General features: G+C 43.6%; 1 protein-coding gene across 2 annotated transcripts in view; it reads right to left on the reverse strand.

The window, feature by feature from the left end:
* gtf2f2a (general transcription factor IIF, polypeptide 2a) overlaps positions 1-15,503 on the reverse strand; it is a 206,009-nt gene that overhangs the window by 73,296 nt on the left and 117,210 nt on the right. For both annotated transcript variants that reach the window (XM_038802690.1, XM_038802689.1), the window contains one exon: positions 12,212-12,244. In XM_038802690.1, the coding sequence (XP_038658618.1) occupies positions 12,212-12,244 (33 nt within the window). The remainder of the gene's footprint in view (positions 1-12,211; positions 12,245-15,503) is intronic.

Consider the following 15,503-nt stretch of genomic DNA (forward strand, 5'->3'; position numbering starts at 1 on the left):
TCCCCCAGTCGGACAGACTCACCAGAGATGACAGTCTCTGGCAACAGTCAGGAGGAAGTGGCAATTGGATTCTTCAACATTGACTCCAGACCTTATGATTCCTCATGGCATTAGATAAAACACGGGCAAGGAAACCTCCTGCTGACTACCACCTCCCGTGCCCACTCAGCTGATGAATCAGTACTCCTTCATTTTGAACATCACTTGTGGGAAGCACGAGGGCAACAAAGGCACAGAATGTACACTGGGTGGGGGACTTTAATGTCAATAGTACCACTACTAATCGAGATGGCCAAATCCTGAAAAACATACATGTCAGACTGGGCCTGAAGCAGGTGGTGAGAGATCAACAAGAGAGAAAAACCTACTTGACCTCGTCTCCACCAGTCTACCACTTGCAAATTGTCAATGACAATGTTGGTAGCAGTGACTACTTGTGGAAAACATGTCCTGTCACCCCACTGAGGACACCCTCCATAGTGCTGTGTGGCAACAGTATCGTGCTTTAGGGGACAGATCTAACAGCTCAAATCGGGATATTCACAAGGTGCTGTGAGCCATCAGCTGTAACAAAATTATATGTTACCACAACCTGTAACCTTGTGGCTCAGCATATCCCTCACCTTGTCGGGGTACACTGTAGGATAAGTCGGGATCATCACCAGGCTGATACTGCAAAATTAGGTGAGAATCCAGTGAAGCTAATACACAGATTTTTCAAACATATCTTCCTTTCATGAATCCATGTTGTCTCTTCCATTCACAATAATTCTTTAAGTGCTCGGCTATCATGCTCCCATTTTCTCTCACTGATTTTCTCTACTACCTTCCAATTCATGGTGACTGCTCGAAAAACACTGCATCACCTACCGCTGTACCACTTAAAACACCAGGACGAAGGCTATTGGGCCCAGGGGATTAGAGTCCCATTAGTTTCTCCAGTATTGTACTATTTCTTTACTCATAATATCCTGAGTGCTTTATTTTCACTCATTAGACGGCAGGAGCCAGGAGAAAGAGCATTAAAGAAAGAGGAAACCAAGGTCAGAAGAAAGAACAACGGGTGAGGCCAGGAAAGCGAACACATAAATGGAGAGGAGACAGATATCAGGAGAGTAGGCTTTAGAAAGGCAAGAACTCGCTAAGGACAGCGAGCAGCAGTAGGTGTGGGAACTCAGGATACAGTGAGGCCATCAGCAGGATGGAGCCAAGAGAACAGACATTAATTTTCTAAAATGTCAGTTTGGAGGACTGCAGATGAGTTTAACTACTGAATTTCATTAATTCCACCTTAAACGTCAATGCAATTCTCGAAGTACAATTACCAATAATATAATAGTTTCAGCTTCTAATGTATTCCTGATTCCATATTTCTCCGATTGATCCTCTGCTGCCTTGATATATATATTTTATTCTTTAATTACGGCATGTAAGTTTTACCCATTGCTTCAATTACCCTCTCCAAAGTCCAGGCAGAGAAGTTTTTGAGGATTGCTGTGGCTTATCCCACGTTTTTCAGTCTGAAAATGTTCCTTTATAATACTGAATCAATTTACAAATCCGCCTGTTATATGCATGCTTTCCGCATTTCTGTCATTTTGATACATATCCATGAACAGAAACTACACGTGTAAAGGCAAAAACATATTCCAGATTCAGTAAAAAGGAACAGGTAAAGTTTAATCTGGAACTAAGTGTTTCAAAACTGAACAGTAAAACAAAACGGAAATTGGCCAAGAACTTTGTTCCTTCAGCTTCAATATTTCCTAACTTTGGGGAAGTTGACTGTACAATAGTTCTATAATAAACCACTCCGTACCATCACACTGCTTGTCTGACATTAAGTTTTGGATGACAACTGTCCCCAGTTCAACATCAGAAAGACCAAAGCTATCACTTTTTTGCCTCCTCATCACAAACCTCAAGCTTAATAGGTCCTCCACATCCGTAACATTCCCGTTTGACCAAGGACTGAGCTTTGCACACGACAGTCGTTAGGAAAACAAAGGTAGTTTTAAGGGATTTATATTTGTATTGGTAAACATTAGAAATAAGGTATAGATTTAAGTGTGTTTAATTTAATGTTTCTGTGCCTGGAAGAGTAAAACCTATAGATTGATTCATGCTGGACAAAGATGTTTGCAAGTGTGGGGGTTGGTTAAGTTCCAACTGTGTTTCCATTGTGCTTAGGCTATGGTGTGAAAAATAAATAAACCAGCTGTGGTTGCTTAGCAACTAGGGCCTTGTAAGGTAGAGAAGCTTTTAAGTTTAGTTGAGCTAATTTGATTGCAGTTGGAGATAGGTAGTGAGAGAAGGCAGCTCTCGTAGCTCTGCTAGATGCAGTCGATTTTAGAAGGCTAAAGAGGGAACATCTCCCGCAGCCTTGCTGGAAGAAAAGCTACACTATTAACTAATGGTTAAGAAAAGAGATGCTGGAAATCTAAAGTCAAGCTAGTTAAGGATACTAGGGAAATAAAGAGCAGTATCCAAGAAGTCTGGAGTTAAGTGAATAGAGATCAAGGTATAGTTCAGAAGAATTCAAGGAAGAGTAAACAAATTGTTCTGAGTTAAAGAGACAATTTCAGTCACCAGGTTTAAAGTGGGACAGCCTTAAAAGGTAAATAAAGCAACTTATGTCATTTTAATACAGCCTGGGAATTGAGAGTTAAAGCAATTGAAGAACCACTTTAACAGCCATTAAAACAAATAAATACTAACGGGGTTGGTATAAAATCCTAGGCTGGATTTACTGTTAAAAGGAAAGCGGAAGCTTTGTTTAAAAGCGTTATTTGGAAAACCTAGTTTGGATTTCAAAATACAAACCGCTAAGGGAAAGCATACTTATGGAGAGAAAATTTTAAAGTGTGTTTTGGGAGAAGGACAGCACGTGGCGCAGTGGTTAGCACTGCAGTCTCACGGTACCGAGGTCCCAGGTTCGATTGCGGCTCTGGGTCACTGTCCGTGTGGAGTTTGCATGCTCTCCCCGTGTCTGTGTGGGTTTCGCCCCCACAACACAAAGATGTGCAGGCGAGGTGGATTGAACATGCTAAATTGCCCCTTAATTGGAAAAAATGAACTGGGTACTCTAAATTTATTTTTTAAAGTGTGTTTTGGGGAGTGGAGTTTGAAAACTCTCACAGGACAATCATCTGGGGGGATTCCGAGGAGGCATCCACAAATTCACTTGCGGTTCAGAGTAGAGACATCTTGTGTGCTTAAAAGGGAGTGTGTTAATTAATGGGACCAGTGCAGTTTAAGATTTACTTTGTAAACCGTGTTCATCCAAAAACCTGTGTAATTGTTAAGATAAGAGGGGGGGGGGGGGGGAGTAAAGGCATTTGGATCATTATCCAATTTCTTTTGTGTTTAATCTTTTTTTTCTTGTTAAAACTATTTAACGATCCTGTGACTCTGTTCCTCCACGTTTTATATATTCTTTTTTAAGTTACTGCCTTTTGAACCAGGGTTCCATTCTGGTATCTTCCCATCCAGTTATATCAACCGGGATCGTAACACAATGCTTCTATCACCAAGCTCACTTACTTCCTCCTCTGCACCATTTCCCCTCTGCAACATTACTGGCCTCCGCCTTGTCACAAAGGGAAGTCTATGACAGATTGGACCATCCCAGAGTGCTAAAAGAGATGGCTAGGGAAATTGCAGATGCACTAGTGATAATTTACCGAAATTCACTAGACTCTGGGGTGGTCCCGGTGGATTGGAAATTAGCAAACGTGACGCCACTGTTTAAAAAAGGAGGTAGGCAGAAAGCAGGAAATTATAGGCCAGTGAGTTTAACTTCGGTAATAGGGAAGATGCCGGAATCTATCATCAAGGAAGAAATTGTGAGGCATCTGGATAGAAATTGTCCCATTGGGCAGACGCAGCATGGGTTCGTTAAAGGCAGGTCATGCCTAACTAATTTAGTGGAATTTTTTGAGGACATTACCAGTGAAGTAGATAACGGGGAGCCGATGGATGTGTTATATCTGGATTTCCAGAAAGCCTTTGACAAGGTGCCACACAAAACATAGAACATAGAACATAGAACAGTACAGCACAGAACAGGCCCTTCGGCCCTCAATGTTGTGCCGAGCCATGATCACCCTACTCAAACCCACGTATCCACCCTATACCCGTAACCCAACAACCCCCCCCCCCTTAACCTTACTTTTATTAGGACACTACGGGCAATTTAGCATGGCCAATCCACCTAACCCGCACATCTTTGGACTGTGGGAGGAAACCGGAGCACCCGGAGGAAACCCACGCACACAGGGGGAGGACGTGCAGACTCCACACAGACAGTGACCCAGCCGTGAATCGAACCTGGGACCCTGGAGCTGTGAAGCATTTATGCTAACCACCATGCTACCCTGCTGCCCCTTAAAAGGTTGCTGCATAAGATAAAGATGCATGGCATTAGGGGTAAAGTAGTAGCATGGATAGAGGATTGGTTAATTAATAGAAAGCAAAGAGTTGGGATAAATGGGTGTTTCTCTGGTTGGCAATCAGTAGCTAGTGGTGTCCCTCAGGGATCCGTGTTGGGCCCACAATTGTTCACAATTTACATTGATGATTTGGAGTTGGGGACCAAGGGCAATGTGTCCAAGTTTGCAGATGACACTAAGATGAGTGGTAAAGCGAAAAGTGCAGAGGATACTGGAAGTCTGCAGAGGGATTTGGATAGGTTAAGTGAATGGGCTCGGGTCTGGCAGATGGAATACAATGTTGACAAATGTGAGGTTATCCATTTTGGTAGGAATAACAGCAAACGGGATTATTATTTAAACGATAAAATATTAAAGCATGCCGCTGTTCAGAGAGACTTGGGTGTGCTAGTGCATGAGTCACAGAAGGTTGGTTTACAAGTGCAACAGGTGATTAAGAAGGCAAATGGAATTTTGTCCTTCATTGCTAGAGGGATGGAGTTTAGGACTAGGGAGGTTATGTTGCAATTGTATAAGGTGTTAGTGCGGCCACACCTGGAGTATTGTGTTCAGTTTTGGTCTCCTTACTTGAGAAAGGACGTACTGGCGCTGGAGGGTGTGCAGAGGAGATTCACTAGGTTAATCCCAGAGCTGAAGGGGTTGGATTATGAGGAGAGGTTGAGTAGACTGGGACTGTACTCGTTGGAATTTAGAAGGATGAGGGGGGATCTTATAGAAACATTTAAAATTATGAAGGGAATAGATAGGATAGATGCGGGCAGGTTGTTTCCACTGGCGGGTGACAGCAGAACTAGGGGGCATAGCCTCAAAATAAGGGCAAGTAGATTTAGGACTGAGTTTAGGAGGAACTTCTTCACCAAAAGGGTTGTGAATCTATGGAATTCCTTGCCCAGTGAAGCAGTTGAGGCTCCTTCATTACATGTTTTTAAGGTAAAGATAGATACTTTTTTGAAGAATAAAGGGATTAAGGGTTATGGTGTTCGGGCCGGAAAGTGGAGCTGAGTCCACAAAAGATCAGCCATGATCTCATTGAATGGCGGAGCAGGCTCGAGGGGCCAGATGGCCTACTCCTGCTCCTAGTTCTTATGTTCTTATGTTCTTATTCATATGGTGTTCTTTCTGGCCTCCTATTTGCTTCTCTCTATAAAATCCTACTTGTTCAAAACTCTGTTTCTTGGATATTGCCCCTCACAAAATCCCTTGTCCTCACTGACCTTCATTGCTGACTCATTAAATTTAAAATTCTTATCTTTGTCCAGCAACAACCTGATGGCCTCATCCTACCCAAGTTCCAAGCTCCTCCAATCTTACACCTGTCTGCCTCCACTAATGTTCCCTTCTTCCAGTCCCCTTCCCACCATTGGCGGTGACACTATCAGGTGCTCCTACTCAGAAATGACTCCCGAGACAACTCTGCTGATCCGTCTCTCTTTTCATTATTAAACCATCTGCTCATAAGCCATTATTGTTCTTTTGCTGGCTCGGTATCTATTCATTCGTGTTTGTGAAGTGCCTCAGAGTGTTTCATTATTTTAAATGTGCTATATCAATGTAAGTGGGTAAGGTGTAAAATACATTTATACTTCAGTAACTCAACTGTAATCATCATTAAACAGGATAATTGCGGCAAACGTGAATAGTAGAACTGGATCCTACTTCTTTTCATTCTATGCCTCATTAAAGTGAAGAAATTCAGAGCTGGATAATTAAATATCTTTCTATTTATCAGAACCAGACGTCTCAGGTCAGGCATTCTACAATGAGGTGAAGAATAAAACTCCCCCAACCTACGTCCTCGAACCACCACCAAAACATATTAAGTGATCTGTTCAGTTTTGTTTAGGGGATTTTGAAAATTCAGTTCCATTGCTATCACATAATAGTCACTCTACATCAAAATGAATTAATTGAAGGATAGCACTGCGGCGCAGTGGTTAGTACTGTTGCCTCACAGCACCGAGGTACCAGGTTCGATCACGGTTCTGGGTCACTGTTCATGTGGAGTTTGCACATTCTCCCCGGGTTTGCTTGGGTTTCGCCCCAAAGATGTGCAGGGTAGGTGGGTTGGCCACGCTAAATTGCCCATTAATTGGAAAAATGAATTGGGTACTCTAAAAAACTAAAAATTAAAAAATGAATTAATTGCACATCAAAACATTTAGAATATCTGAAAGGTATTATATAAATTTAGCACCTTTTTAAAAAAAAACTCAGCCCCCACAATAAGCTCAAGTGTCAACTCCGCTTATGTAAAATAAGATTCAACCTGAAACTGCTCAAGCTTTCCAAATCAGACCCTTATAACCAGAACATAAGTTCAGAGGTACATTGAAACCCAGCTTCCAAAGGTGGATTCGAGCAATAAGCAAACCTACTGCTCAATTGCAAGCTTCAGCTTGTCACAACTACTTTTCCCTTGTCCTCAGTGTTACAGTACTGGACCAGACCCCAATTTACATTAAGGTACCAGATGAGAAACCCCAACAATTTTTCCATTTTTAAACTGTGAGGAGACTTCTAATTTGGGACAATGGAGGAGGCGGAACCGTTCATGAAAGCTGAAGAAGGGGCAGCACGGTGGCCAAGTGGTTAGCATAACCGCCTCACGGCGCTGAGGTCCCAGGTTCGATCCCGGCTCTGGGTCACTGTCTGTGTGGAGTTTGCACATTCTCCCCGTGTCTGCGTGGGTTTCGCCCCCACAACCCAAAAATGTGCAGAGTAGGTGGATTGGCCACGCTAAATTGCCCCTTAATTGGAAAAAATAATTGGGTAATCTAAATTTTTTTAAAAATGAAAGCTGAAGAACAGGGACTGGAGAGAGTTTGGATTTTGATTATGTTAATTTTTTTCCCTTCTCCTTTTTCTTGAGTTTTTTCTCTCCTCAAGTTGTGTTTGGGAAGAGATGGTTTGGGGCTGTGTGGTGATTGGCTGAGATTTGTTTTCCTTGGGTTTGAGTGATTACTGTGTTGAGAGTTTGGAAGGTTTGGGTTTGTGGGGGAGGGCATTGTTTTTTTGGACATGGGGGAGGGGGCTCTGGCACAGGCCACCTCGCTACCAAACGGATGTTGTCTGGTGAACGGGAGCGAGGTGGGGGAGGGACGCAGCTTGTATGGACAGGTTTCGATGGGCCAGGGAGATATGCATGGTGGGGGGATTTGGACGATACTGGGTGAATTGGTTTCAAGAAGTGGCTGGGGGCTTTCTGGGAGGGGGTAGGTGGATGATGGTGACTGGGGGTAGGGCTGGACCCTGCCTCTGTGTGTGTCTGTATATGAAGGGGGGGGGGGGGGGGGGCAAGAGGAGACGATGACACCTGATGGGAGGGGTGGACCCTTGGAGATTTTTCCACCCATGGGATAGGTACCAGTACACAATGTGTATTCAAGGATTTACTTTTTGCCATGGGGAAGACGCTGTTAGTCGGGGTTAGGAATGGGGGGAGACTCCGGGGTGCTCCATTGCAGAGGGACCGGGGGGGTCCTCGGTCATGAGTCACAGGAAACTAGCATGCAGGTAATAAAGAAAGCGAATGGAATGTTGGCATTTATAGCTAAAGGAATAAAGTATAACGGTAAGGAAGTGTTGAAGTGTTATTGCAACTGTACATTGGTGAGACAACATGTGGAGTATTGTCCACTTATTTGAGGAAAGATGTAGTGGCATTGGAGGAGGAGGTTCACTAGGTTGATTCCAGAGATGAGGGGTTTGTCGTATGAGGAGAGGTTGAACAGTTTTGGCTTATATTCTCATGAGTTTAGAAGAATGAGGGGAGATCAAATTGACGTATGCAGGATGATAAACGGTATGGATAAAGTAGACGTGGAGCGGATACTTCCTCTTGTGGGGTATTCTAGAATGAGAGGTCATAATCTTAGGATAAGAGGTAGCAAATTTAAAACAGAGTTGAGGAGAAACTACTTATCCCAAAGGGTTGTGAATCTGTGGAATTCACTACCCCAGAGTGTGGTAGATGCTGGGACAGTCAGAGTCAATTTCATAGATTATCATAGAATTTACAGTGCAGAAGGAGGCCATTCGGCCCATCGAGTCTGCACCCTACCCAAGGTCAACACCTCCACCCTATCCCCATAACCCAGTAACCCCACCCAACACTAAGGGCAATTTTGGACACTAAGGGCAATTTATCATGGCCAATCCACCTAACCTGCACATCTTTGGACTGTGGGAGGAAACCGGAGCACCCGGAGGAAACCCACGCACACACGGGGAGGATGTGCAGACTCCGCACAGATAGTGACCCAAGCCGGAATCGAACCTAGGACCCTGGAGCTGTGAAGCAATTGTGCTATCCACAATGCTACCGTGCTGCGAAGGAGGAGTTAGACAGACTTTTAATTGGTAATGAGTTGAAGGGTTATGGAGAGTGGGCAAGATGGTGGAAATAGGCATGATCAAAGGCAGAGCAGACTCGATGGGCCAAATACTACTCCTATATCTTTTAAACTTATGAAGGCGGCACAATATTCTGCGATTGTTATCTCGGACCATGCTCCACATTGGGAGGATGTGGTCTTGGAGAAGGGGCTGGCATGGAGGTTGGTCGTGGGGTTGTTGGTGGACCCAACCTTTTGCACCAAAATGGGAATGGTGATAGAGGAATATGTAAGGTTTACTAGGATTGGGGAGATTTAACTGCCAGTGGTGTGGGAAGCGTTGAAAGCAGGAGTGAAGGGCAAGGTCATTTCGTTTAAGGCTCAGGTGGACAGAGGCAAGAGAGGAGCGGCAGCGGCTGGTAGAGGAAATTTTGGAGGTGGATGGAAGGTATGCGGAGGATCCAATTCTGGATGATCTGTTGAAGAGGAAGGAATTACAGGTGAGGTTTGACCTTCTATCCATGTGAAAGGCGGTTGCGCAGTTGAGGTGGGTGAGGGGGCAGAGTACAAGAATAGGGAGAAGGCCTGTTGGCAGGCCAGCTCCACCGGCAGGCGGTGGTGAGAGAGGTTGTTCGGGTCCGGGGTAGAACAGGGAAGCTGGTGGTGCCCCGGAGCAGGTGAACAAGGCATTTGAGGAGTTCTATAAGAATTATATAAGTCAAACCCTCCAGAGGATGAGTCAGTCATGAGGGAGTTTTTGGGTCATTTGGAGTGTCCCGAAGTAGGAGAGGAGGAGAGGGCAGGGTTGGAGGTATCAGTGGGGGTGGAAGATGTGTGGGTAGCGACAGGAAAGATGCAGACGGGTAAAGCACCGGTTTCTCTAAAAGGTTTCTGGATAAGCTAGCACCGCTGTTGGTGGAGATGTTTGAGAATGCAGTGGCTAAGGGGGCACTGCCAGAGACAATGGATCAGGCATCCATTTCATTGCTACTTAAAAAGGTCAAGGACCCGGTGGAGTTTGGGTCCTTTCGCCCAATATCTCTGTTAAATGTGGATACGAAGATTTTGACAAAGGCGCTAATGCTCAGGTTGGAGGAGTCCCTTCCAAGGTGATTTGGAAGGATCAGACCGGGCACACAGTTGTCGTTAACTGTGAGGTGTGTGTTGAATGTGGTGTTTTCTCCGGCAGAAGGGAGGGTGTTGGATGTGATGGTGGTGCTGGATGCGGAGAAGGCGTTTGATCAGGTGGAGAGAAGCTATTTGTTTGCCGTGTTTGAGAGTTTGGAATTGGGCCTAGGTTTGTGGGTGAAATTGTTGTATAAAGATCCGGTGGCATGTGTGCACACAAATGAGATTGTTATGGGCCAGGGTTTAGAGAACCTCAAAGTGTATCATGGAGTTCACCTGACCCACAACTTTTAATAGATTGTGGTATGGGGAGCACACGGCCCACTCTACAGGTGTGGTACAGCAGAAATGGAAAAGTATTTTTTAAAACAAAACAATGTTTATTCTATGAACTCAAGTTAACCTTTTTAAAACATACAGTGAACATCTTAGCAACCATCAATTCAAATACAACCCCCCAAAGAATACAACACTAAGCAATCCTTAAGCTGTCCTTTTAACATCCAGAAGACTTACAAAAAAACGTAACATTTAACAGAAGCACATCAGGTCAAAGTCACTACTCAGAACGTTTATAATTCTGAAGCCGCCAAATGATCAAGAGATAGTCTTTTGATGGCAGAGATAACAGCAGTACACCTGCTTTGTCTGACTTCAGCTCCAACGCTGAAAACGAAACTAAAACACACCCTGCAGCAAACAGCCTAAAACTAAAAAAGCTGACAGACAGCCCAGTTCCACCCACTCGGGCATCACTGCAGTAATAAGCACCTATTTCTTAAAGGTATTCTCACTACAGATACTTATGTACACACCGATTTATAAACATCCATTTCTTAAAGGTACTCTCACATGACAAGATGAACTCAGAGTACTTTCCATTGCATCGGGGGACGACGCAGGGGTTTTGTGTTGATCTTACTTTGTAAAATGTCGTAAAATTGTGAATAAAAACAGTTTTGAATCTATGAGGAAAGGATACTTCACCCCCAGGACTGATTCCACTAACAAATAGGGATTTTTTAAAAAATTAAAATAAACTTCATTAACACACAACCCCATTAAGATCCAAGGAAAAAACAGGTTTTAAATTAACAGTTAAACAGTTCTTTTAAAAAAAGGTCTTTGAGCTTACTTTCTAATCTACTTCTAAAATTTCACTTCATCAAAATCCCCATACAGGTCATAGAATCATAGAATTTACAGTGCAGAACGAGGCCATTCGGCCCATCGAGTCTGCACCGGCTCTTGGAAAGAGCACCCTACCCAAGGTCAACACCTCCACCCTATCCCCATAACCCAGTAACCCCACCCAACACTAAGAGCAATTTTGGACACTAAGGGCAATTTATCATGGCCAATCCACCTAACCTGCACATCTTTGGACTGTGGGAGGAAACCGGAGCACCCGGAGGAAACCCACGCACACACGGGGAGGAAGTGCAGACTCCGCACAGACAGTGACCCAAGCCGGAATCGAACCTGGGACCCTGGAGCTGTGAAGCAATTGTGCTATCCACAATGCTACCGTGCTGCCAGGTCAAATGCCACTTTTTAATAAAGTTAACACTAAGTGGCTTACAGGTTGATTCATAAAGTCCTTGGAAAGAAGGATTCAGATGTCAGTCTGAGAAACACAAAGTCAGAGCCCAGAGCAGAACTCTAAAATGAAACTAAGAACAGACCCAGCCCCTCCCATGAGTAACATCACAGTCTGCCTAGCTGTTAACCCCTTAATCACAGCTTTCGCAGACATATAATCTGGATACCTTAACCCAAGTTATTTTAATAACATTACTGCAACAAACATAGAATACAATACTTTCAAAAATTCCCACATTCATTACACCACTTTGCTAAATGGTTGGGCAAGCTATCTGCCGAAAGCCCTCTCCAACAGCTGACCACTAATGAATCTACAAAAGTTATTCCAGCAATTCTCAATGTCACTACTGTCTTCCAGACCAGCAAGTGACAAGAGACTTACTCAAACAGCACACTGTGACCACAATATGTAGTCCTAAAAGTATGTTGCAAAGCATCCCGACAGCCTAGGACTGCCCTCCCTCACGCACCATTTTATAAACTTAATTTGCAGACATAATATAATTCATTCAAATAAAGATTAGCTGTATTCTGCATGGAACTGACGATGTTTATTCAGTTCTTATTAACAAAACTAACAAAAATTCTAAATAAAACCACAAATTAAAATGCCTTAATGACTAGGTTTAGGTTCCAGCTACTTGGTTACAGTAATAAAAGTTCAAATACTCATTCATTTTACATGACACTTACCATTGTTGCCATCAGGTTTATCTTCTGACTGTCCTAAACAAGATTTAAAAGAAGTATTTGTGATATGACTGTTCAATAGAAATAAAGTATACAATATAGTTCTAAAAAGCAAAGCAAAATATATCCAACCCACATAAACATTACCAATTCTGATCACAACCATTTTGTAAATTCTACAGATTCTGTTTGACCACATAGAAAGAATAATGGTTAAAATATCAAATGCTATATTTTTCACAAATATAACCTGTCTTTAATTTCTCTAAAAGCAATATTTGAACTGTCAGAAACTTGACCCCAATTTCTGAACACTGATGCAGCAGGTCTAAAGCATTTAATTTTGTAGATACTTTATCAGAATGAGTGTCACTAGCAAGGTCAACATTCATTGAACATTTGCTTCTCATGAGCAGATGATGTAAGCTGCCATCTTTAACTGCTTCATGTGGTGTAGGCACATCTAAAATGCTGTTAAAATAGGGATTCATAGAATTTGACTCAGCTATGAAGGAACATTGATATATGCCCATGTTGGGCTAATGTGTGACTTGGAGGGGAATGTAAAATTGGTGGAGGTTACAGGATAGAGAAACACTGCTCAAGAAACCTTAGCAACCTGTTATAGTGCTTCCTGTAGATAATTCACACTGCAGCCATGGTCCACAGTTGGCGGAGGGAATGGATATTTGAGCTGGTGGACGCGGTAGATATAACGTGGATGGTTAGATTATGCCGAGTTTGAGTATTGTAGTAGATGTACCCATCCAGACAAGTGGAGAACATTGTCAAACTTCTAACTTGTAGATGGTGAACAGGCATCTGGGGAGACTAGACATGAGCTATTTATTTGGTCCAGAATATCTAGCCCCTGACTTGCTCCAGTAGCTACTGAACTTACGTGGCTGGTTGAGTTACGTTTCTGGACAATGGTGAATTTCAAGATGTTAATAGTGGGAGTTTTGACAACCAGTTTCTTGTTGGAGATGATCATTACCTGGCCCTCGTGGGGCACAAATGTTCCTATTTGTCAGCCCATGCATGGATGTTGGCCAGGTCTTGCTGAAAAAGGACACAGGTTGCTTCATTACATAAAGGGTCATCTGAGGTTGCAGTCTTCAAGATGATTCCGAGGCAGTCAGCTTCTTAGGGAACTCGTCATTGTGCAGATAGACATCCTTGTCATTCCTTCTCATGATGCCATTTAGATTTCCCCATATCGATAACTGGACACTTTTGCCTTCATTTAATTTGCTAGTTTCAATTGCCAAGGTCCAGCACCTGACCATTTTTGGTCTCTGCCTTGCCCCCGCTCCAAGTAAACTCCCCAAACCATGCTCGGAATCACCCATTTGAGCTTGTCATCTCACAGGTTCTCATTGCTCGCACAGTATCAATCACAGGTAAAGCTATTTCTGATTACTACATTACATTACCCACATCCCCCTCCAAGCCCTACTTCATTCTTTATCTGCTTTAAAAAAAATTGCTCCCTGAATTCACTTAAAACTGCTGCTCTTTCAAAATCTAATCGAGCCAGCCTTTGGCCTTCCGCCCACCATGAAAATGTTGTCACACCCTAAATTCATGACCATCTTTCCCAGAGCTCCATGTTTGAATTCCCACTCCATTAGGTTTCTCATCCTTCCACATTATCAAAGCAGCTCACATTAAAGTCACAAATGACATTCCATATAAATGTGACAACCGTAAATTATCCCCCCACAACATTTTTTTGGAACCTGTCTGCAGCCTTTTGAACGGTTAACCACACTATCCTCTCTCAATGCCTCTCCATCGTCATCCGGCCGGATGGGACTGCACTTGCCCCATTTCTTTTATCTCTCTCATTGCAGCCTAAAAAATCCATCTGTAGCTTCAGTTCTTGCTCCCACACAGTTATCTTTGGTGTTCCCCAAGGTTCTTTTTCATTATTATTCACTCTTATGAAGTGAGCAGCACTGCCAAAGCCAAGCATCTAATTGCCTTTGAAAAGATGGTGATGAGCTGCCTTCTTGAACACTTGCAGTCCTTGTGATGTAGCTGAACCCCCATTTCCTTTTTTCTAATACGCAGTTACATCTGAATGGCCTGCGAGGCCATTTCAGTGGCAGTTATGAATCAACCACATTGCTGTGGACCTGGAATCACACGTAGGCCTGATCAGATAAGGCTGGCAGATTTTCTCCCAAGTGGGTTTCTATGACAAATTGGTAATTTCATAATCATGTTAATGAGCCCATTATTGTATTCCAGATTTATTAATTAATTTAATTTAAAGTCCAGCACCTCTGTGTTGGGATCTGAACTCTGCCAGCTGTAGCCATCTGGGATGGCCACTTCCAACTAAGCACAGAGCAACTCGCAAAGACTGATGGGTAAAATGGACATGCCAAGAGTCAGGCAGGTGTTGAGCCTGAAATGCATAGTTGTCAGCGAAGTCCAGACGGTATCGAAACCCCGCCCCATTAGCATGTTAATCAGGCCGATTGGCAGGTGATGGCCCATCTCCCCCAACACAAAGGTCTGGTACTCCAGCTACCAGGACAGTCCCAGACATTTTAGCACTCTCCCTGTCCAAGAGAAATGCAAACAACGGGGTCAATGACCGCTTGAGACACGTCCAGCCATCCAGATCCCCGCCCACCTATTGGCTAAGGAATCGAACGGAGTGATCAGGGATCACCCAATTAATAAGGCCCAAATCGAAGGACCGCCCAAAAGAGCGCAAAAGCCCCCAAGTATAAAGGAAGAGTTCGTCATATGTTCGCTCTCTTTTGGCCTTGGTACCCCGGTCACGGTCATCGCCAATCGCAGCAACACCAGAAGCAAGTTTGAGTTCAAAGCCCACTACCAGAAGGACGAGCTCAACTGAGCAGCAGTTACCCCTTCGAACCCAAGAGATCCAGAATTGAACAGCGGCCACTGTTTCCTGACCTAAGCCGGGTGCCCGAAGTTAAGTACAGGTTGTCCTAGTTGATAGGTGTAGTTAACTAGTAGTGTTTATGTTGCATGACTGAGTGTATGTAAATAAAGTACCCTTGACCTTGAACTAACTAACTGGTGTTTGGCTCTCTGATCGATAGCTGGTTGAAACTTGTGGTGGTGTCATTCGATACCTGCCGACTCTGAGCATTCGGACATAGACAATATAGAAAGAAGGCAAAATCACTGATTGCCCTAATTGGAACAGAGCCAGAGTAAAGAGCACAGTAAAGAGAAAGCAGCAACACATTGGAGCATCAGTCCATACAAACTTAGAAATTGGGAGGAGTAAGTCATTCAGCCGTTCGAG

Source organism: Scyliorhinus canicula, chromosome 7 (assembly GCF_902713615.1).
Source record: "Scyliorhinus canicula chromosome 7, sScyCan1.1, whole genome shotgun sequence".
In the NCBI taxonomy this organism is placed as follows: domain Eukaryota; kingdom Metazoa; phylum Chordata; class Chondrichthyes; order Carcharhiniformes; family Scyliorhinidae; genus Scyliorhinus; species Scyliorhinus canicula.